Below are 25,121 nucleotides of genomic sequence, written 5' to 3' on the forward strand. Positions count from 1 at the left end.
AGAATTTAGGTAAATCTGCGCAGGCTTAAAAGCTGATTGGCTACACGAGATCTCCCGGTAGGAAGTTTTCAGTGACAGGTCCTCGTTGACAGAAGGTGAGAAGGTGCTGGTGACACGTTTTAGGTATCAAGTCACTTCAGAAATTTTATAAGAGAAATTCCGTAAAAGAACGGGCTGGCATTTTCGTGTATTTAAGGTAGTTCGCCAATGGTGTATTCTGGGACATGTAGTTTCTAGGCTCCAAATGGTTTGTTCTAGTGGTGGATCGAATTGCACTATGAAAACTACATTTCCCAGAAGTGTAGCGCCGTTGTTTGGAATCCGTCATTTTTTTTTTTGCGGGTAATTCTGGCGCCTCGAGAGGCTTGTCGTTGTGAAGGGATGGGCAATGAGACTCCTTGGGGGTGTATACCTCCCTCTTCTCACTAGTGTTGTGGCAGTGTCTAGAAAGGGGAGACACGTGCTTCGCAGACTTGGCACGACTGTCGGAATAGTTATGGAAGAGCAAGCAAAGAAGAAAGCAGGTTATTCAGCCGTGGATAACCACGTGCAGGTGAGGAAATAAGAGCAGAGTGGGCCAACCAGAAGGAGAAAGTGGAGGGGCTGGGCTGCCGTGGTGCGTACGAATCAAGGAGAAAGGGTGATTCCGTGAAGAATTGAGCTGACCACTCATGCAGGTCGTACAGCTTTGATCCGGCTTGAATCACGGAGACTGCTTTGTACTTTCCAACACTCGTATGATTGTTTTATATTTAATATTTTATCACGAGGGAACAGACTTTCTGTACCGGAGACAGAGTAGGGTTAGGTTGGTTAGGGTTCAGCTAACACCACAAAGCGACCACAATTATAAAAATAAAAAAGATAAAAGGGAGGCCAACGGTCTGGTAATTGCGAGTAGCATGCAGAATTCTGTATCCATTTGGCTAGGAAACGCGTAGATTTAGCTAAAATAAGGCTAGATATGTCAGTAGTTTCAATGAAAATTAAGTCGGTGTGATTTCCTACAATCTAAACTGCGCTCCTCACTGAAATTACTTGATCTTTTTTTAAATTTCTGAACCAATGTGGTATTTCAGAATGCAGGGTTGCATCATTTCTATTGACCGTATTACTACTTTATCAGTTTTTTGGAATACAAACAAGTTGTGCTGACAAAAATGGACTGATAAGCAGATGACCTCTGATGCTTTACTTAGAGATGTGAAGGTATATATTAAACATAAAGATCAATGCAGTTTCTTCCATCAGTTCCTAGTTCCTTAGTTTTTGAGCATTGCTGCATTTTAAATTTCAATTTGATACCCATAAATTAAAAGATGAACGTCATTGTATATTTTGCTAATTAAATGTCTTTATATTATATACCGTCTTTCACATAGAAAACCAAAGAAGGCATTTGACAAAGCAAATTATAATAATAATATAGAATAGCAGACCACACACTTTTTACATTGATTTTAACCTTGAAGTGTCTGCCCTAGTAAAGACTAACTGACTGTTTTTGAGAAGTATATGCTTAAATGAGATAATACTAGAATTTGTACAGCTGGGACTGAAGATTTAACTAAGGGAACAGACATATAGATGTATTCGATTTAAAATGGAAGGCTGAAAATGTGAGTTTAGCATGCTTTGAACGTGACCTTTAATGGAGTTTCCGAAACTGGCCTACACATAAATAGATAGCAATTACTACATTGAACTTTGGAAACTACTGGAGGGGAATCCTCAGTTCTGGATACTGAAGCTGGATTTTTCCCTCTCATTGTGTTTATCAGTGTGACTAGCAAAACATTCGGGAATGAAGTGAAATTGTGCATGCTATGCGTTTTCCAGTATGACAGTTATCGTGTTGGCTATGACAGGATTTCTATAACATTTTCTTTGAGATGGTTTTGTTTCTCTTGCTTTCTCTTTTTCATAGAATAACCAAGCTGTAGGGATTGGCAGTGGATCCACTATCGTCTATGCAGTGGAACGTCTTGGTGAGTGGATCTCACAATAAACCCTCCACCATACCTCAGATATTTATTAAATAGCATGTTTTTTTAAAGTGACTTTCAGATCCTAATGGTAATTTATGTTTCTTTATTTGCAGCAGTAGTATAGTAAGTAATTGGTGAGGGTTATTTATTTTCACTGAACTTAAGGTGTGAACCAGTAAGTCTTGCGATGTACGGTAGAGACTTTTAGTACTTAGGCCTTACTGTAAGGTGTTGCTAAGCATTACCCTTACACATCATGATAAACCATATTAATATTTTGGACACTTTTTTGTTTTATTCCTTTTTATAGTGTTGTATCTTTAAAGATATTTATGTACCATTTTGAATTGTGTGAGAGGTTTTTAATTGCTGCATTGTTTGTTGTTAATTATAAGTAAACACTTAAAAGTATACATGTATTTGTCTTTTTTTTTATTATTTAATATGTCATGGTCCATGGCTGGAGTTTGTATTTGAAAAATATACTAACTTACATTTGTAAATGACTCTCACAGCTGAACGTGTTCACCAGGAGAAGTTGAATATTGTTTGCATTCCCACATCATTCCAGGTTTGTTTGAAATATTTACATTTTTAAATATGTTTCGCTAGGGTTTCCGGTTTAATATACATTTATGAATAGTGCTGTACACGGAAAATTGAAAGGAGATATTTATTTTAAATGGCTTAGACCTGGGGTATCTCAAAGTGTATGGCAGAGGTGTATAATTATGAGACTTGTTGGTACATACATACTAGTAAAGTAAAAGTGAATTGAACAGCTGTTTTGAATACTTTGTTTCTAATTCACTAGAGTGTGTGTAGTAGCCTGTCTCATATTCTGCTTAGCAGTCTGTCTCCTGGTAATATGCCTACCTGCCATCTATTCTCATTGCAAAGGCATAAGCCAACTACATAGTTGTGACTTTTCACATTATATCTCAATTTCAAAGTTAAAAATGGATTGGATGCTTATTGCTAAAGTTTAGAACAGTGGTGAAGGTAAAGCTAAAGCATAAAGTAAGCGACAAGACCATAGATGCCTGGAGTGTTTTGGAAACTTTTGTAACACTAAAGGCCATCGTTCAACAAAGTGAAGGAAATATGATGAAAAGTACATTAAATTTCATTTTTTTGTAGCCTTAACATAATTTATATTAAATATTGTTGAAAATCTTAGTCATTTGTGTTAGTCTCTTCAGCCACCATGCAGCAGTCTCTTTCTTATAATTAAGTCAATGTACAGGCTGAGATTTACTTGTTCCAAATCTTTTAGCATCTCGGCACACAATACTTGGTAGAAAAGTATTGATTTGCAAGGCAGTGGGTGGGGTCTGGGGAATGTAGTCCTGAAATATGTTTACTTACTTCACTATTAATCTGTATTGGATAATGTGACTGAATTGGCTTTTAAAAAGTTTGGGATATTGATTACTCTGATTTTTGTCTTTTTTTTCTTTAGGCTCGTCAGCTAATTTTACAACATGGCCTTACTCTGACTGACCTTGATCGACACCCTGAGGTAGCTTACACATTTAGATTTTAGTTATAAGTGATTTAGTGATGTTCACTGGCTTGTAAGGCTAAGTTGTGAGTGTGATAGTTTAGTTAAAATTTAAGGGAGGTACAAATTAAATTAAAAGTGATTGTTGTATTATGCCAGAATTACAGACTGTTCCTATGTGTTACTGCTCTAGTCATGGTAATCAAGAAGAAAAAAAAAAAAACAATTTTAAGAACATTTTTGAAAATAGCCTTCTAAAATAAGTGAGCTGTCTTCGAAAGTGGGTTGACCTGAAAATTGAAGGTTTTTTTAACATAAATTAAGGCATATAACAATGTTACAATTAAGAAGAATATTAAATATGAATACACGATACAAGTCCCTTAGGTAGTAGAAGTAAATGTAGGGGAACTAAAAGCATTTTCCTTGGTATATATTAATAGAAGACACCATCTTTTGGAGCAAGGATCTTTTGAACTTTTTTTCTTTTTTTTGTCTTTTTGTCACAAGCCAGTCTTGCCCTTTTTTTATTGTCTTCAAGATCCATTCCTTGTCGAATGCCCGGATGATCGTCAGTGCTCTGGGTGCTTTCCACCTTGGAGAATCATGGCCAATCGTCAGAGCAGAGCGAGATCACCCTTGGGTAACCATGGGTGATTGTGGGTGGGCTAATCAATGACAATCATCAGAGCAATGTTGATTGCTCAAGCAATCTGCGGCGACCCACTGCAACCCAATTCGCAACCCCCCACCCCACAACTCGTTACCATTAAACACAAAATTACAACCCAACAGTGGCAACACACAACATAGTTTAAGAAAACCTGGTTCAGGTAATATTTAGATAATAAGAAGGCAAAACAAAAAGTGCAAAGAAAGTGATAGCATTTGGTGCAGTGTGCTTTCAACATTGACAGATGTCACTAGTGTAGGGTACAGCAGTGCCTTATAGATATTTCAACAGACTTCAATATTAATGAACTTTAATAAATTTAATGTTCTATTCATAATGAAAGATAAGAGTTATTGCAATTACCATATGGGTCTCTGTAATCATACAGCAATGCTATATATAGTTCTGATCATTGTGCTTTCAGTGATGATAAAACTAAGTGAAAATAGCCATACTGTTGCATAAGCAAAGAGAATAGCTGGCTTACCACAGGTTAGATGGTGATTCAAATTGTCCAATTGTATGAGTGAATGTGTGTTTTTGTCCTGTGATGAATTATCATCCCATTCTTTTTTTTTTCCTACTTTATGCTCCATGGTAATAGCCTAATGAGATGGGCATTGGTTTCTCAGGACAACCAGTTTAAAAAAAAAAAAACTGAAGGATGGATATTATAGGCATTTTTACCTGGTATTGATTTTAAACAGATGTTAAGTTTTAACTTGCACAGTTTCTCTACAACAACATAGAATAGGAACGTGGATCATTAATCTGGCTCAGATTTATTGCTTTATGTCGAAAAGACCAATTTTATATGATATACGTTATATGTAACTTTAATATTTCAGTTAGCTTGCCTTACTGTTGTTTGCAATGTTTTAGTTTATATACCCATAGAAAGCAATATGATTATGGCTATCAGTTCTCTTTTATATGTAACCTCAGAGGTTAAGTTTTGTTTGACTAGTGTGTGCTCGTTGTAAAACCTCATGGGCTAAGTAGCTTTCTTTATTTGTGTTAAATAAATAATATTTTACTAGCACGCCGCATAATTATTTATTAATGGGTGAACATTTCCTGAAAGACACAGTTGTCCAGATGGGGTGGGTTTGAGGATACGACTGTGAGTGAATGAAAAGATGGAACTCTGGAGAGAGCAATATACAATTGTCCGTGACTGAAAACTGGTTTTGGCAGATACAGGCATATCTTTTTGAAAGTTTGGCATTGTGCCTTATTAATTGTCATTGCAAAGGCCAGTCTAACAGGAAATTGTCTGCATGCAAAATTAAAAGGCAAATTTGAATCTGATGGAGTCAGGGATATCTCGGAAGTGAATGGTGATAGTAGCTGGAAGCATTTGGGACATTGCCACAATTTCTGCCTCGCCACCATAAACTCCAGAAGTATTCATGTAGTCAGCGTATTGTTGAGCAGACTGTATGACTATGCTTCCGTGACTAAGAACACCACTCTGTCGTGCGTACCCCATGCGCACTGCCTGCTGATGCCTCGAGAGCGAGGGTGGACGCAGGAGGAGGGTTAGAGTTGGCGGGGCTCTGTCGTGCATATCCCATGACGTGGGAGGAGGGTTAGAGTTGGTGGGCGGGGCTCTGTCTTGCATGCGTGCATATCCCATGGTCGGGCGACTTGGTGGATTATATATAGAAAAGCAGCCGGAACAGAAAAGAACAATGAAAAGTCAATGTGGCTCAGAGGTGCATGTGGACTGTAGCAGAGACGATTATAGCTCGCGTGCTGAGTTGTTCCAGAGTGACAGTTGAGAAGTCGATGTCACCATATAGTTGTTGAATGGGATCAGAAATAAAAGGAAGACAATGTGAAGGCAATGTCACAGGTGTTCCGTTTGCCCTGTCGCCAACATCGAGGAGCCATGTTGCGAAATGTTGTTCTTCAGGAAGAGCTCTTATATTTGTCGTCAGTGTAAGAACATGTATGTGACGCCACAAAGGTTGCTTGTTAATGCAACTGGCGACAGTAAGTGCTTGGGAGCTGCGCATAATGACGGGGAGAATTTGTCGGAAATCTCCACCCAATAGTATTGTTTTGCCTCCAAATGGCTGCATGCACGTCACCCGTGAGGTCACGTAATAACCTGTCAACTGCCAGGAATGCGTATGCTTGTGTCGCAAACAGCAGTTTATTGTTGATACAAATATAATTTCCTTATGTCATAAGCTCCAATTTCCTTCAATACATAGAACATATGAACATAAGGAATTTGACAAACGAGAGGAGACCATTTAGTCCATCAAGCCTGTTTGATTACAACTCTGACTATGGGACCAAAACTTTTTGATATCTGCAGCCGTAACTACTAGTAAGGAAGGCCTGGTTCAGCCATCTCAAGATATAGCATGTTACCTGTGCATTACAGTGTATCATTGAAGGAAATCTTCTGACCTTTTTACATTTGTCATGAATGTTTCTGTCTGGACAGTTCTGATGTGACCGCATTTTTAGTGATAGGAGTACCCTCAAATATTAGCGGCAAAATGAAATCTACCATTGGGGTCTGGGGTTGGAGAGGTAACTAATATGTACTATACAATACTTAATTCTACAAAATGTGTATTCTTAAAATGTTGAAAAAATGTTTTCTTTCCATATTTAATTTATTGTGGTAATTTTTTTACTTGCCATTTCATGAAAAAGACAGGCAAAAATAAGAGTATAGTGATCCCCCACCTATCGCAGAAGTTACGTTCCAGACCCATCAGCGATAGGTGAAAATCTGCAATATAGAAAGACCATATAAATGTGTTTGTTTTTTTTTTTGTTTTTGTTTTTTATAGTTTAAGCCTTAAAATACCCCTCCCACACGCTTTAAACACATGTAAACTTATTAACACACACTTTGTAAACACATGTGATATGTGGATGTCGGGCTAAGGATATGAGTAACATCTCTCTATTACAGGGGTCTGCAACCTTCACTATCAAAAGAGCCATTTTGCCCCCTCTTCCTCCAAAGAAAAATAGTCTAGAGCCGCAAAACATAACACAGCTTATAAACTTTTAAAAGTTTTAATCTTTTTTTAGATTTTACATGTTACAACCACGGAATACAACAAACAGAAGTGCAGTGTGCATGTGTAGGCCTACTTTGAAATAAATTAAACTGAACTATGCAGGCCTATTTGAGTCCTTCCTATACCTGTGTAAAATTAAAATAAAAACTAGCCTACTTTAATATAAATAAAACATTTAGCTGTAGCTCTCATCCTCTTCAGGTTTCCTTCTCAGCCAGCAATCAACTGAAGCACCTGAATATACAAAACAACCTACATCAGCTCCGGGTCTGAAATGAATGTGTTTTTTTTTTTTTTTTTCTGAAAAATAATAGCCTTTTAAATGCTATTGTTCTCACCTGATTAATGTGACTTCTGTTTCTGAAGTTCGCTGCAGATCATTTCTATGTCAGGGCTGTACGATGTGACTTTGACCTTCACACAGGACTGCAGGCTCTCATGTGTGAGGCAGAAGCGATATTTGGACTTTATGAAGTTCATGCTTGAGAAAACTTGCTCACATAAGTATGTTGAGCCAAAGATGGACAGGACTCCAAATGCATATTTTTTCATGTTCATATACGTTTCGGGAATGGCACTCCATGTGTCGAAAACAAGTTTGTCGGGTTTGGGGAGGTTTTCAATATCACTCCATTTGTGCTTTTTAGCGAGAGTGGCCTTCTGACAGGCGACTTCTTCCAAGATCCGCTGTCAGGCATTTGAACTTGGACACCCATAAATCTTTATCCGCTATGTCGGCCAGTTCAATTTCTAGATTGGGCTTACTTACTCCTTTGAATGCGGATGTGTTCAGCAGGGATGGGTCGATGTCCAGGGGTGTGACAGGGAAGGAGAGAGTTTTTTTTTTCCTTTCTGAACTCACTGAATCTTTCTCTAAATGCAGCTTGCGTTGCAATAATTGTACGGTGGAAATAATCACAATATATGTGATTGTTCGCTTCTTTGAACTCTTTCAGGGAGGGGAAGTGAGAGAGCGTACCTTTCTGTACATCTCTGGCAAACACTGTCATCTTGCACGCAAACGCCAAAACATCCTCCAGCATCTGCAGGGCCGTGCTTCCCTTTTCTTGGAGATTTTTATTCAGTGTGTTTAAGTGACTTGTCATATCCACCATGAAGTGCAACTTTACCAGCCAGTCGAGGTCTCCCAGTTCAGGATAGCTGAGGCCTTTGCTTTCCAAGGAGGCTCTCACATGCTCCAGACAGGTAGCTAAGCATTTCAGCAGCTCTTCCCTGGACAGCCACTGGACTCTGTTGTGCAGCAGGAGATCCGAATATGCGCTGTCGACTTCTTCTAACAGTGAACAGAACTGTCAATGGTTTAACCCGTTTGCAATTATTTTGTTCACTATCTTGATAACGAGGTTCATCACTTCCACACATTCAGGGGGGAATGTTTGAGCACACAGTGCTTCTTGGTGGAGGTTGCAGTGAAACGTCATCAGCTCTCGATCCAGTAACTTTTGAAGTAAATTCACAAAGCCCTTCTGTACTCCTCTCATGCTGGGTGCCCCATCAGTAGACACTGACACCAGGTGAGTGGTGTTTATTCCTTTGGCTTTTAGACAACTCACAACATCCTCACAAATGTCCTGTCCACGCGTTTGGCCCTTTAGCGGTATGAGTTCAATCAGTTCTTCTTGTGGCCCATCAAAGTTCACATATCTGCATAACAGTGCTGTCTTGCTCAATATCATTTACATCACTTGACTCATCACAGGCAATTGAAAATGCTTGAGCTGAATTGATGTCATCAATTTGCTTACTGGTGATGTTTGTTGCCATTTTAATGGACCTGTCCTTGACAGTCTTTGCAGAGAGAGGCATTTCTCTAATTTTCTGAACAATTTCCCATTTGTTTTTAAAGTTGGAGAATAGATGCTCTGATATTTTTATAAACGATTCTTTCATGTATTCTCCGTCTGTGAACGGCTTAGCCCTCCTTACGATCTTTTGAGCTGCCACAAAACTATCAGCTGTAGTTGACTGTGGAAAAGTGATCTACTTTTTGAAAGTATGTTTGCTCTGTTGAGCTTTCCGTTGCAGTTCTGAAATTGCTCTCTTTCACTCATCTTCACTTGGGTATTTTTCAGTGAATGCTGAGTGCTTGTTTCGAAAATGTCTTTCAACGTTACATTTTTTGTTGTTTGATAATTTATCACCACATATTAAGCACACCGGTAAGCCAGCGTCGTTGGCGGTAAAGGCAAATGCTTCTGTCCACGCAGAATTAAACTCTCTATTTTCTTCTAAGATTTTTCTTTTTTGGGATTTATTCATGGTTAGTGCAGGGGTCGCACACTCCAGAAGCCGCCTGCAGGTAAAGGCGAGGGCTATAGACATAGATGTGACGCATATTTTAGTTGACAAATTGTAAATAAATAAATAAAAGTAATAATTAGATGTTAAAGTGTATGACAGTAGTAGTAAATAAACCTATATATAAAAAATTAAATTAAGAAATTGCCGTTATTCATTTTCATGTTTTTTTTTGTCAATGCCAAAGGGAGCCACTAAAAGGAGGCTGAAGAGCCGTATGCGGCTCTCCGACCCCTGCTCTATTATAAAACATTTTAACGTCACGCAAGACAAGGCAGTGAAACAGAACAGTGAGAACAGCTGCTGTACAGGCTTTTAAGTGATTGACGGGCAGAGCGACAAGCAGAACAAGCATCTTGGCAGAAGCAGCACAAAGTCCACTTCTCCTTAGCGTGCATTCAGCTCCCCCCCTTCACAACGCAAAGTGGCAGGAGCGTAGCGTGCCTCCGGGGAGTGGGGGGGTTTGAGCAAAGCAATCGAGACCAGATCATCTCGGACAGACACTTTTGACGACACGCCTTGCTTACAAACAATTTAAAACAAGTTCACTGACATCTAACCTTAGCAGTTGTTGGAATGCTTTTGGCAGATAAACTTCATGTGCTACCATCTCTTAAAACAACGACAATCGGAACGCGCAGCTTGCCAGGAGCAGCTGCAGAAACCCAGCAGATGATCCGAGCACCTCTCCTTAGCGTGTGTTCAGACCTAAGAACAAACCCCCCCCTTAGAACGCACAGAGCGACAAACAGAACAAGCATTTTGGCAGAAGCAGCACAAAGTCCACTTCTGGTTAGCATGTGTTCAGCCACCACCCTTCACAAAGCGAGCGGCAGAGACTCGAAGTGGCAAAAGGACAGCTGCTGTACAGGCTTTTAAGTGATTGACGCAAAGTACAACAAGCACAACACACAGCTGGCCAGCGGCATCATCAAGACAGCAGCTGAACTGATTGCATATCTTTAGCGTGCGTTCAGACCTCCCCTTCACAATGCAAGCAGAGTTATAAGTGGCGCAAGAAAGAGATTTAACCATGCCTGGGGCAGGAAATAAAGGACAAATATTGTTTTTACAAAAGTTTTAAAGTAAAAATGAAAATAATGTATATGTAACAATTCCCATGAAAATAACAATCTCTTTAAATTGTTTATCCAGTAAACCAAACCTGGGGGTGGGCGAGAGAAGCGAGTAATAATAATAGTATTAATAAGTCTGCGATGTAGCGGGGGTGTTATAGCTGAACCACGATATAGCGGGGGATCACTATATATGAAACCAACCTGATTTTAAGAGTAGTTAATTGTGTATGGCATATAAATTAATAGCAATCCTGCACGTAAGACTGAAAACTTTGTAAAAAATTGTTAATATGGAAAATAAACACATGCCGGAAATAATTTAAAAATCTAAAGACCACAGGGTATACCTTTACTTTATACTGAGTTGTATTAAAATTTGGTTTTACATTGTTTATGCTGTCTTGAAGTTAAATGGCAAAGACCTTGAACATGAATGTGCCAATTATCCTATCCACAAATTCTTACCTTTTTGGGAAATGCCTCCATGAATTTTGGAATTGATAGTTTCTGAGAATAGATTGGTAATATAGCAGTGAGCTAGTAGTGTAAAAGGTATGGCAACAAAATATCAAAATTTTATAGACATTGAATTGTTTAATATTCCTTAATCATATACTGCTAAGAGAATGACTTTTACATGCCATGCTTGTGAGTATTTTAATTTACTTTGTCCTCACCCATGAATTTGGTGGAATTGCAATATTAAATTGAAAGAGTATCAAAGTACTCGGGTATACCAGTTGCTCTCCACAAAATAGACTTAAGTTATAACCATCCACTAGCCTTCTAACCTGGTTTTCTAGATTATTTAACTGAAATAACCTTGTAGCCTTTTGCTTTTGAGAATTATGTGAATTCACATATCTCGATGCATGCTCAATAATCCAGGTAAGGAAATCCTAGAAATCCTAGCCATTCCTCAACCCTCTATGAATGGTTCACACGTCTACTAATCAGTGGACAATTTGCATATCACTGATCAACTGGCCCTTTGTCAATGGTGCTAGTCTCTGTGATTAAGCAAAGGTACTGTTTATAAGGTTGGGGAAACCTGCAGTCAATTGAGACTGAGGAAGAGACTTGGATAAGTCTCGAAATATTTCTCCCACTTAAAAACTTTGTCCAGATGAACAGAATCAAATTTCTAGGATTTCCTTACCTGGATTATTGAGCATGCATCGAGACATCGAGAGCCACTTTGGCAAGGACGGCCTAAAGCTTGTACGTGAGTATGAGCAAACAGCACGCAAGATGGCAGACTACAGGAACCAGCTGAGATTCAGCCTCAGATGTAGACAGAGCGGGATCACTCCTAAAAGTCTACAGATGAAATCGTCAGTAAAAGGCCTGCGAGCTAACAAAATCCTCCAGAAGGCACAGAGTCAGCTGCTAAATGAACGGGTGAGACAAACTAACTTCACTATTGATGTTTTAAAATCCAAAGAGGAGCAGATCCACCGAAGACTTTCTTCACTTCTAGATGAGAAAACACTTCAGCAGGTGCTTGAGTTCACCGAGAAGGCTCGTCTAGCACAGCATGAAAAGTCTAAAACCAGGCAAAAGAGGAAGTTTGATCTACTTGCTGTGCACCACAAACACCAGCACACTATGGGGAGTGTCCTCCACAACCAGCATAGAGAAGGATGCCAGACAGAAACTAAAGATGTGGACAAATGGGTGAAGAACTTGTCTGACAAACAACTCACCCAAGCAGAGAAAAACGTCCTTTCTAAAGGGTTAAATTTTGTGGTCACACCGAAACAAATCCCGCTAGTGGAACTGATTACAGCCACAGAATCTGCTATCAGAAACAACAACATTGCTGATTTGGAAGCAGAACAACTGCGGATAAAAGTTTCGGCATGTCTCAGCGATGCAAAACCCCCTGCATCCAATATCAGCATTGAGGAGAGGAAGGCCCTCACGGCACTCAGCAAGGACAACAACATCATCATCCTTCCAGCGGACAAGGGGAGATGCACAGTTGTGCTTAACCAGACAGACTACCATGAGAAAATTTTATCTCTGCTCAGTGACAAAAATACTTATGAGCCCTTAAAGCGAGATCCAGGTGGTGGTTACAAGAAAAAGGTGATAGATTGTCTTAAGCAGTTAGTTCAGGACAATGCTATTGACCGGACCACATACCACAGGTTATACCCAGGGGAATCTACACCAAGTCTGTATGGTCTACCAAAAATACACAAACAGGGTGCTCCTTTAAGACCCATTGTCTGCATGATCAATTCAGTCACGTATAACATCTCAAAGTTCGTGGCCGCTGTTCTTAACCCGGTGGTAGGCAGCTCAAAACACCACATTCAGTACACTTTGGATTTCGTGGAGAAAGTGAGAGAGGTCATTATGGAGGCAGAAGAAACCTTGGTCTCATTTGATGTTACATCTCTATTCACTTGTGTCCCAGTGACTGAAGCAGTGGAGGTAGTACGTAAGAGATTACAGAATGACCCCACTCTCAGTAAAAGAACCTCTCTCAACGCAGACCAAGTGTGCCTGCTTTTGGAACTGTGTCTTCAATCAACATATTTCATATACAAAAGCCAGTACTACAGGCAGAAGCACGGGTGTGCCATGGGTTCCCCTGTTTCACCTATAATAGCCAATCTATATATGGAAGAAGTGGAAAAGAGGGCTCTATCATCCTATCCTGGAACACCACCGAGCCATTGGTTCAGATATGTGGATGACACCTGGGTGAAAATCAGATCTCGGGAGGTACCACAGTTCACAGACCACATCAACGGGGTGGACAAACACATCAAGTTCACCAGAGAGGATATGAAAAATAACAAGCTAGCCTTCTTAGACTGTGAAATTTCCATCGTCAACGGGGGACATTTGAAAGTGGATGTGTACCGTAAACCCACACATACGGACCAGTATCTAAGGTTTGACTCTCACCATCCACTAGAGCACAAACTAGGTGTCATTAGGACTCTACAACACAGAGCTAACACCATTCCCACAGACTCAGAGGCCAGGGAAGCAGAAGAACACCACGTCAAAAAGGCCCCGAGTAAATGTGGATATCCCAGCTGGTCCTTTGTCAAAGCAGGGAGGACACCTAAAGAACGCTCCAAGCGATTCATGAGAGAGGAAGGACATCCACTGCCTAAGCGAAAACCCTTAGTGATCCTGTATGTGTCAGGAGTATCGGAACAGCTGAGGCGCATTTTCTCGAAACACCAGGTCTCGGTGGCTTTCAAACCCCAAAACACGCTACGCCAAAGATTGGTCCATCCCAAGAATCGGGTCCCACGGCACAAACAGAGTAACATAGTTTATGCAGTTAAGTGCCAGGAGGAGTGCCGTGAATTGTACATCGGGGAAACCAAGCAGCCACTGGCTAAGCGCATGTCACAACACAGAAGAGCTTCCTCGTCAGGCCAGGACTCCGCAGTCTATTTACATCTACAGGATAGTGGTCACTCCTTTAAAGATGAAGAGGTGCACATCCTGGACAGGGAGGAGCGCTGGTTTGAGAGAGGAATCAAGGAGGCCATTTACGTGAAAAAGGAACGACCATCTCTGAACAGAGGAGGGGGCCTAAGGGTACATCTGTCGCCATCTTACAATGCTGTGATTGCAGCCATTCCTCAACCCACTATGAATGGTTCACACGTCTACTAATAAGTGGACAATTTGCATATCACTAATCAACTGGCCCTTTGTCAATGGTGCTAGTCTCTGTGATTAAGCAAAGGTACTGTTTATAAGGTTGGGGAAACCTGCAGTCAATTGAGACTGAGGAAGAGACTTGGATAAGTCTCGAAATATTTCTCCCACTTAAAAACTTTGTCCAGATGAACAGAATCAAATTTCTAGGAATTCACATATCAAATGTTTGTTGGACCTTTTGGTAATGTCAGCTTGTACTCTTCCCAAGTGTAATTTAATTAGTTTTCAGATTTGTCTTTGAAACTAAGCCTAGTTAACAGTTTATAGAATTCATAGATATGTGCCACCAATGTTCTCTCAGTTGACATACAATACAATTTTTGAAATTTAATGTTAGTGTGAAAAAAAAAAAAAAGTTATATTGATTGATTTGCTTTTTTTTTTTAATTGATTTTATTGTCATCATTCCATACAAATAGATCAATTTTTACAAAAAATAGGATTGAAAACAAATCAACCCCCACCCCTAAGAAAGAGAGCATGGCCAACAGAGTAAAACATAAAGCTAATAAAAATAAATAGATGAGTTTAATAGGCAGATAAAGATAAATGGAGAAGAAAAAGAAATGGGAAGAGAATCTACTTCCTTAGTACTTTAAAAGCCTATTCTAAAATATTATTGATTAGATCCTGCCAGGTTTTGAAAACGTTCTGCACTGACTCTCTAACTGAATTTTATTTTTTCCAATTTCAAATAGTATACAACATCAGTTACCCACTGACTTAAAAGAGGAGAGTTAGGATTTTTCCAGTTTAGCAAAGTAAGTCTGCGTGCCAATAGTGTAGTGAAGGAAATCACAGTTTGTCCTTCTCCACTTTAAGCCCATCTGGAAGAACACCGAACACACCTGTTAATGGGTTAGGAGGGATTGTGACATCAAGGCTGTCTGAAAGGCACTTAAACATTTTTGTCCAGAATGATGTTAATTTGGTGAAGGCCCAAAACATGTGACCCAGCTAGGCAGGAACTTGATTGCAGCGTTCGCAGGTTGGATCTTGCCCTGGAAACATTTTGGACAGTTTTAAGCGAGACAGATGTGCTCGATATATAATTTTGAGTTGAATAATTGTAAGCTTTGCGCATATGGAGCTCGAGTGAATTCTCTGCATTGCTCCCTTCCACTCCTTTTCTGATATGTTGAGGGAGAGATCCTTTTCCCATTGTCCTCTTGGATCTTTGAGAGGGAGGGAATGTAAAATGATTTTATATATTGCAGAAAAGCTGTCCGAGTCCTCGAAACTGAGCAATATTTGTTCCAGTATATTTACCCCTAGGTATTTAAACTGATCTGCAATAATAAAAGGGAAGGTGTCCAAACTAATATTGTATGCTTGAGAATTCACTGGAAAGAGCACACTTCTAGTCAAATTAATTCTGAAACCAGAGATCTTTTGAAATTCTGTAAGTGCTGTTAAGACTGCAGGCACAGTATTTTGTGGGTCTGATTTAGACAGTACCATATCATCTGCATATAGAGAAATTTTCTGTTCAAGTCTTTCTCTGATAATCCCCTTTATCTGATAAGCATTTCGACAGTGAACTGCCAGTGGTTCAATGGAGATTGCAAATAGCAGTAGTGACAAGGGACATCCTTGTCTGGTACCACATTCTAGTTTAAAGTAGTCTGAATTAATGGTTTTAATACAAACTGCAGCTTCTGGATTGGTATACAGTAGTTTGATTTATGCAGAAATGTTCGGGCTAAACCCAGATTTCTCTAATGTAGTGAAAAGGTAGTTCCATTCAATCATATCAAATGCTTTTTCTGCATCCAATGATAATAATATCTCTGGTGTGTTTGACTTTGCAGGTGAATATATTACATTAAACAGGCGTCGAAGATTGTAAGCTAAGTGCCAGCCTTTAATAAATCCAGTTTGATCTTGTGATATTTTACCAAAGGCAGCATTTTCTCCATCCTTCTAGCTAGGACTTTGGAGAATATTGATTTGCTTTAAGTAAACAAACTTATAATACATGGCTCATCGTCTGCCTTAGTGAACCTCTAACATATTTTTTTGCATCACAAAAAAATAATACTTCAATGATCACTCTTTTTATACTGTTTTTTTTCTACATTGCTGTTCTGAGTTTTTTCATGTTGCTATATTACATTCAGTCATTTGAAGGAAAGATGTGATGAGGTGTGGAAAAAACACTTTTCCTAGTTATCTATTGAAATTTAAGTGAAAAGTAAAATTAAACACTGTCTCATACTACATATAATCATAAAATGCAGATCTGATATTAGTTTTTCCCCAATTACTTAAATACCTGTACATTTCACTGAAAGTGCCCTCATTCCCTCAAAAATGTAAATACAATATCATAACATGTCACTCATCTGTGCAAATCCTAGATTTCCAGCCCACAAAGCAATCAGTCAACTCAAAATCATTCTGTCCCTTTAAAGCAAACATTTTACTCAGATGACACACACAATTTCCAAAAGACACAATAAGGATCAGTTCAGAACACTGTTCTAAAAACATGATACAAACAGGAAACGTATATTTCAATCTTGCCAAGGCTTCCATTGGTAGTAGTCAACATACAGTAATGAAAGTGTACAGATACACCATGTGCAAGACCAGGTTTCAGATTTTAATTCTTTTCAAATGCAGTGCACCAGATGCAACAGTATGTAAACTCATGCACAACAAAAGAAAAAAAAAAGTTCTATACATGCTGAAAACTAAAATAAAAAAGTTACTGTAAATAAAATGTGCATAAATGACACAAAACTTGAGAAAATGTACATGAAGCTTATGAATAATGTCAGTAATGTACAGTATTTGGCAGACTTTATTCATCAGCTTCATTGTAAAGGGTGGGTCAGGTCACAAAGCCTCATCCACATCACACAAGATGTTTGCTCTTCTAAGGCAAAGATCTTCTAAGATCTAAGTACAGTATAATTTTTTGTGTAGGATCTATTCAGCACTGGTAATATAAACATATTTCTACAGCATCAGGAAGACTGTTCCTGTAATTATGTAAGTCTGCTAAATGCTATAAAGGTAAAGTGTGTTTACCTGTTCACAGTTCTGAAGGCAAGCAACCGTGTAGCGACAGATTTGGACGCACTTGTTGCCCAGCTACTTTCATTATCAAACCGTGAACAAGCACATGGTCAACCACGGTAGCACAAATATCCGATACTGCAGTTCTTTCCTCTTCCAGCTATCTGCCTATTATCCATTGTGAGTTCATCCAAAAACAGCCACAGTAAACACACACACGGCTTCATTTATAAGCAGTCAGTTTAGCATCAGATTGGTTGTATAGTGATGTGTGTTTTCCCTATGGGATTTGTGTTTGAAGATCTGCTCAAATGGTGCAACCAATCTGTAATATGAGAAAAACAACAGGAAAGCAGTTTGTAATTCTGGGAATAATGTGATAATTTTCAGGACTGAATTAAAACAGATGGTTATCTAGCAGACTGTTCAAGATATGGTGTTTAAACAAATGGGAAAAACTGTAAAATGACCATATAAAACATTAAGTGAAAGGAAAAGTAATATTAACAGATGCTGACATCAGCTACAAGTATCTGAATGTTGTTTGTGCTTGTAGTGTTGTACTACTTTGGCTGGCTAATCATTAGACAGGATTGCATTTACATAACATTTATCTCTGTTTATAAGACTCAACATTTCTGCGCAACAAGTGCATTATACTGAAACTGTTTTAAGGATAGGACATATTGGTAGCTAGTTACCCCTATCACATAGCCTGGTCAACGGGCTACAAAAAGAACATAGCAGCGCTAGAAAAAGCCCAGAAAACAGTGAGTAGGCTGATTCCAGGGTTATAGGGCTTTTCCATTTAAGCAAAAGAAGATTAAGAGGATACCTGCTTGAAGCATTTAAAATAAGAAGAATTAATCTTTTGGAAGAATTAAGTGGATAGGACTGGCGAGCTTTGTTGGACTGAGTAGCCTGTTCTCCTCTAGATATGTTTTAATGTTCTAACATAGAAAAAGTTAAAGGAAAGCACAAACAACTACTTTGGCACCACGCAGATCACTGCAGATGAATAATACTCCAAAGCCAAACTATTACTGCAATAAAGGCCTGAGATCAGAGTATGCCTGACATTAGACAAGGTTTTGTTTTTACTCCAGTTTTAGTAATATGTAATAGGACAAATAATACTGAAGTCTTGACAGTTCTTCCTTCATTTACACAATCTGAACTTAATTAACAAAAAGTTTTAGTTTTTCAACACAAGTACAAACATAAATGTTAAAATAAAAAATGGCACCGATGTTTGTGTCTCTGAGAGTAAAGTGATCATGACAAAAAAACAACATCTTTTAATGTCATAGGTGTTTGTGTACTGGAGACAGAATAGCAAGCTTCGGTCTGCCCTGCTGTTCACCCCACTAACATTGTCACTGAATCTGATGCAAGGCTTTTCTGAGTGGAGCAATTTGTTTTTTACACAGCTGGATGTGGCCATTGATGGAGCAGATGAAGTCGACTCTGATCTGAACCTAATCAAGGGTGGAGGGTGAGTAAGCAATATGTTTTGTTTGACAGGCATTCAGCTACTTTTAGAGTCTGCCTGTGACAAAGCAGTAAATTTGCATTATTGCTTTTTTTCCCCCAATCCTTCATGAAGCAACTTTGTGGGATCTGAAAGGGCATAAATGGATATTTTGTCACATTAAACATGGTGAAAGAAACTTTGTTGTATATAAACAATAAAGCATTCTGTGCTATAAATGTGAATGTACAGTGTGAAATGGTCCTCACATTTTACTTTGACAAAGGACTGAAAGTTATTACTAGAAAAGGGAGAAGGAAGATACAAAAGATTGTAAGTGACAAATGAGAGCCCTCCCATTGTTCATGTAAAAATGTCAAGACAGTGAAAAAGAATTAAAAAAAAATAAATAAATAAAAAGTTAGAATTACTATATTACTTTGATTACTTAATAACTATGTTGATTTCACAAGTTGATTCTCTATGGTAAGTGACTTAAGGATGGCACAAGCAGTCAGTGATGGGGATTTTACCAGCTTGACAGTCCATCATCTTTGCTTCAAAACTACACTGCATGGCCACAGAGCATCATATGGACCCACAACACCTGTATTTTTTTTTTTAGGATATAATTTTTTTTTTTTTCTTCCCTTAAGCACTTCAAAGATTGCTCCTTTGGGTAATTTACATTGGAACAGAATCAGATAATTAATGATTTTTAATTAAACCTGACACTTCATAGAAATTATAAATAGTCATTCGGATAGAAGTAACAAAGAGAATGAAGTTAACCCTAGTGAGCAGGAAATGAAAGAGTGTAATATGGGACTGGATTTAATGGGTTGCTTTGTGAATTGTTACATGCAGTATTGTAGCGTTTGACTACAGCACAACATTTTCTCTTGAAAGAAACAGCTGTTACACTCCTCCAGTGAATACCTTGCAGGCAGTTTAGCTGCTAGTGTTATTGAAGGGAAAAGAAAGTGCCCTTTGGTTACATAAGGGGATAGCGGTATTCACAAACCTCTGATTGTGTCCCCAATATTCTCATAAAAGAAGAAACTATAAACTTCTAACAGAAGGTTCTTAGAACCTTAAAATCTGTTTTGCCTATGTTGGTATATACTTGCAAATAATAAATAGGCTTGTGATGTTTTGTTAAACCACTTGCTATGAAGATACTGGTTTATTTAGATGTATTAACTTCTGTCTTAGCAGGGAATGGTAATTAGCTCCTTGATTTTTAGATAGGCTCTTGTATGCAATGCTCAGCTTGTCTTTGCATGGTAAGATTTTTTAGCTTAAATATGTCTCTAAACTCTAAAACAGCAAAAAAAAAAAATCATAAACTGAAAGGGGGGAGATGGGGTTACCTAGCTTGTGCTTATTTTATATTGAATAGTTCAGTGGCTTCTTTTGGACTGTACTTGACTTCTGCTTGATTTCTATATCTCTGTATTGTATTTCCAGTGGCTGCCTGACTCAAGAGAAGATTGTAGCTGGATGTGCTAAACAGTTCTTTGTTATCGCTGACTATAGGTAAATGAGATTTGTTTGCGAAACTTTATACTTTGTCAATTACTTTCAAAGTACCCTTTATTTATTGCCCCCAATGAATTCCTCTGCCCAATTGTCTGCTGGTTCCCATACACAGAGTGGGACACATGGGTGAAGGGGGAAATATGTGCACAATTCTTTACCTCAGAATGTTGGATGAATTTGTTAGTAAAGCATGCCACTCTCATTTTTCTTTGGTATTGTGCCATCCACATTTCCTTCTTCTACAAATTCTGAGTATTGTATTGAAGCAACAGTTCCAAATAGTATTCTTTTAGGGATGGAAAGCAACAATAGAAAACTGATACTGTGTTTGTGTGGCTACATTGTGGCTTCGGTCAGTGACTGAATTAATTTGTAGACTACTAAATTATATTTCTGTAACTCATGGTAGGGTATTTCATTTGTAATTTCATTTATTAAAATCTTTTCTCTTTTACTCCTAAGTTATTTGCTTTTATATTATTTCTAATTTTTCATCCTAACAGTATTTGTAATATTTGTCTTTTTTTTATTGTTTTTGTAATGGCAGTAGACATGCAACTCCAAACATTCTGAATCAGGTCTTTTAAAAAACCAAAGAAAAAAATTAAACACACTTTCAGTTGTTTTTTAATGAATGATTTTTAGATTCATGTAATGTAATTTATAATAATACATTGTCTATTGTATTACATAAAGGAAAGGGAAACCCAAAATAACACCCACCTTTCAAGCACTTATCCACAAATATTTGTAATGATGCCCTGATTATTGTGAACAAAACAGATAAACTCTATTCCTCAACCTCCAGTACCAGAGAGAGAGTGAAAGCATAAAAGGGAGAGTGATTTAGCTGACTAAGGATGTGGAAATACATAACTCAACAAAGAGACATTTTCCTATTTTTCTCTTTCCCTATGCTTGCATCGTGCCTGAAGAAGGGGCCTGAGTTGCCTCGAAAGCTTGCATATTATAGTCTTTTTAGTTAGCCAATAAAAGGTGTAATTTTGCTTGACTTCCCCATACTTACTTAAAGATTAGTACAAGGGTGATATGATATTAATACTTTGGTTTTGTTTGCTGCCTTCTCACAGAGCGCCAGGGATTGGGTTGAGGCTTCACTTATACAAAAGGCTGTTGTTAAAGAAGAATCAGACTGTGGAAAGCCAAAGAGAAAATCCTTATTTAGTGGTTATATGGTTTGAGAGACAATATATCTAAGAGTATATAAGGAAACTTTTGCTTCTGAATTACTGTGTAACTAAGTACTTTTCTGAATATAATATTTGTAATTTAAAAAAAAAAAAAAAAAACAAGTGCTAATGGTATTGACAGACAGTGTGGTGTAGTGGTTAAGGCATTGAATTTGGAATCTTGAGTACAAATTCTGCAGCTGACACTGTGACAATGAACGAGTCACTTTCACCTGTCTATTTCCAATTGGAAAAACAAAAGAAATTTAACTAATTATATCTCAAATATTGTAAGTCACCATGGATAAAGGCATCAGTCAAATAATAAGTATTAATAATATTATTAGGTCGTTGGAGCTGCCTACTCTTGAACATGCTGTATACAATTACACACAAGTAAAACAATCCTGCATCAAACATGTACAGGAAGATGATTTCTTGCTTGGCTCTACACCTGCCGTGCCTCCACCGGTGCCTGTTTACTTAGCTGCAGGGATCAATATCTGGAGACCACCATTCTTTGATCATTTGCCCCTCATTCCAGAACATCTCCTGGGTGTGGGGCAATGAACAGGGACGTCTTCCTGACAACCTTTTTCAGATAACCTTTTCTCGGGAGTTACTCACTCCCCAAGCCTTGTCTGTCCTCTTCTGCCAAAACCAGAATTTTGACTTCTCTGTTTCTTCTGCCAGTTCACTATTTGCCTTTTGCTGTCTGCCTCCCCCCAAATCGTTGATCAGGTCTGTTGTTAATAGGCCCACAAACCCTTTAGCTCCTACCTCAACAGAGTAGAGCCTCACACACCGTCCAGATTTTTTGCACCTTGTGACCAGATCCAATTTTTACTCTTTTCTCTAATGTGCTACCTCAGTCCCTTTTTCCCATTGCGCTCTCAGCTCAATCAGCAGCACAGATTTTGCAGCTTCAGCCCACAACACTATGTGTGGCTGCAGTGAGGTGTTACAGATCTCCCCTGAGAAGTGGTTCTGTATCCAGAAGCTTTAGGGCTGGCCTTCTGCTGGAGATGACTGAAGGCTCTCCCTGCCTAAAGAAAGAGATCTGTTGGTTTGCTGCTGGACTCATTTGGTTGGCTTCGAGCTGTTCTTTCTCCACCAATTCTAACTGTTTTCTGAGCATGTGTTCATGCTGGCATCTGACAATATGTGTTAGAGGGTAGACTTGGTAGGATGTCGTAGGTAACTCTGATAAGGAAACAGAGGGTAGACTTGGCAGGATGTTGTAGGTAACTCTGATAAGGAAACTGAGCAGACCCTGTGTTGCATCTTCCAATAGTCTGCCCAATATACTGTGTTTCTTGCAATGTCCTGTCAACCGTGTGCCACTTCCTTCACCCTGTTCTTCTCCTACTCCATCCTGGTCATGTCTGTGATGGTGAGGCGGTTCTTCTATTTATTGCTGGCCTTTGACTATACGTTGGATGTATCACGCCATCCAAGGCCTGCCCATGCTGTATCGACCCTGCCGATTATGTCCTGGTGTTGAAGCTTGGACACTGCCCTGTCCACTTCCTCCTCAGCTCTCCACTTATTCCCAGTCACCACTCAGGCACCCATGTTCTTTACTTTCTATCAGAGTAGTCCCTCAGCTCTGTCACCAGCCTTACCTTCTCTTGCCTGTACCCGAGGATGATGGATTTCAGGGGTAGTTGAACTGTGTTCCACTCGTAAACATTGGTGAGGTAACTTCACACAGCTTCAGTGGCCACGTTACCCATGGGTACAAGATGAAGTGATAATACTACATCTTGTACTTTCTGTGTAACTGGCTAGAGTTACACACATCCTGATATAGTTTTAAAGTTGATCTTCATTTTTTATTGCAGAAAAGAGTCAAAGGCTCTGGGAGAGAAGTGGAAAAAAGGAATACCAATTGAAGTAATCCCAATGGCTTATGTGCCTGTTACCAGAGCAATAACTCGACAGTTTGGGGGTACTGCTGATCTTCGAATGGCAGTTAGTAAAGCGGTATGTATTAACACTTACGAGGTGGTGGCTCTGGATTTACTGGGGGGTAAATTTATTGTTGTAAGGAGCTTCATGTTGCAAATCACCATTGAATGTATTTTGTCAAGGGTTTATTATAGTAAAGTGCCAAGTCTGGCATGCAATTGAATACCCTAAAAGCGTTTTCTTATTTCTTATTCTGTCCTTTGTAACTCAACACAGCCATCTTGACTGTACTGTCACATCTGCTGCGCTCACTTTACTGGCTATATCTACCTGTATACCTTATTGGTGGTCTTACCACAGTCTTAAAAAACTTAACCTAATTCTTTACTCTGTGGATTATCTCTACATCCAGGTTTCCATTTTGTGCTGCCACTGATACTACCCATACAAATTTTGCTATGATCACTTATAATTCTATGTCAGTTGTACTTCAGATACACAGTACAGTACACCCCCAAAATTTGCTGGGGTTACATTCCTAGAGCACCCGCGAATTGTGAAAAACTGCAAATTTTGGTTGAGGTTAAACAAATGCTTATTTATTTTTATAGGTTAAACCCTAAATATGCCCCCCAAAACACTTTAATTTCAAACTCAGCTTAATACATTACCTAAAAAAAGAATGTGAAGGTAAACCTGTATACTGTACTGCTATGTCTCCCGCAGTGCTAGAATGTAAAATACCGATGTTACCGCTATATGTACTGTAATTCGTGCAAGCGCGTTTTCACTGCCAGAAGCCTTACAGGGCCTTTCGGTGGCATCTTGGGGCTTTAACCGTTATACTGTCACATACTTGGGGGTTAATGCATCCCTAGACACCAAATACTTTTTTGCTGCACTTTAAGTAAACATCACAATTCACAAAGAAAAAGTGAAATTTTAATAGAACACATCTTTTTTTCATGCAAAGAGCATCACAATTACTGCAGTACTGATCATTTTACACACTGCTAAGGAACTGTAAAAACTATTTAAAAAAACTACTGGAACAATTTGTACAAGATGCAACTGATGCTTGAACTGGCAGCACGCAAGCACATAGAGGTAAACGCTGACGCTGGCAGGCTAGTCTAGTGCAGCGGCTCAATCCCAGGGATTGCTGAGGCTGCAATGTTGCAGGGTGTCACGCTTGGGTCACAGAATTGCACAAAAACACAGGAGATTGTAGAGACAGGAACTTTATTCAAGCACTTCAAACAAACATGTCTCTTTCAGAAGTAAAACAAGCTCAGTATGCAGTTAGTTCTCGGTTAAAGAATAGACAAACATCATAGGGGAGCACAACGGTAGTGGGACCCCCAACAAGAGCAGAGGATGTCTGGGGGAGGAGAGAGAAACAAACCAATCAGCCAAAAAGGACAGGTGCTGTGCAGGCTTTTAAGTGTGCGTAGCGTCGCGCAGGAAGCATATCACGCGACAGAGCAGCCGCAAGTAAGGGAGCAATGTGAAAGTAGTCTATCAGCGTTTTTTAAAAGGGTTTTTTCGAGGAGCGTTCGTGTCTTCTAGGGGTGCGTTCAGCCCCCCTGCTCACAAGGGTCTGGCAGTGGTCATGAGCTGGCTGCTCAACGAATATACGGCACTGATTGAACAGCTCCTGCGTGCTCG

General features: G+C 39.1%; 1 protein-coding gene across 1 annotated transcript in view; it reads left to right on the forward strand.

The window, feature by feature from the left end:
• The first annotated feature begins 345 nt into the window (after window positions 1–345).
• rpia (ribose 5-phosphate isomerase A (ribose 5-phosphate epimerase)) overlaps window positions 346–25,121 on the forward strand; it is a 36,754-nt gene continuing 11,978 nt past the window's right edge. The window contains exons 1-7 of the mRNA XM_028792703.2: window positions 346–553; window positions 1,928–1,988; window positions 2,504–2,559; window positions 3,451–3,510; window positions 18,770–18,834; window positions 20,281–20,349; window positions 23,387–23,528. Of these exons, the coding sequence (XP_028648536.1) occupies window positions 389–553; window positions 1,928–1,988; window positions 2,504–2,559; window positions 3,451–3,510; window positions 18,770–18,834; window positions 20,281–20,349; window positions 23,387–23,528 (618 nt within the window). The 5' untranslated portion in view covers window positions 346–388. The remainder of the gene's footprint in view (window positions 554–1,927; window positions 1,989–2,503; window positions 2,560–3,450; window positions 3,511–18,769; window positions 18,835–20,280; window positions 20,350–23,386; window positions 23,529–25,121) is intronic.

The sequence above is a fragment of the Erpetoichthys calabaricus genome, chromosome 5 (assembly GCF_900747795.2).
Source record: "Erpetoichthys calabaricus chromosome 5, fErpCal1.3, whole genome shotgun sequence".
In the NCBI taxonomy this organism is placed as follows: Eukaryota; Metazoa; Chordata; class Cladistia; order Polypteriformes; family Polypteridae; genus Erpetoichthys; species Erpetoichthys calabaricus.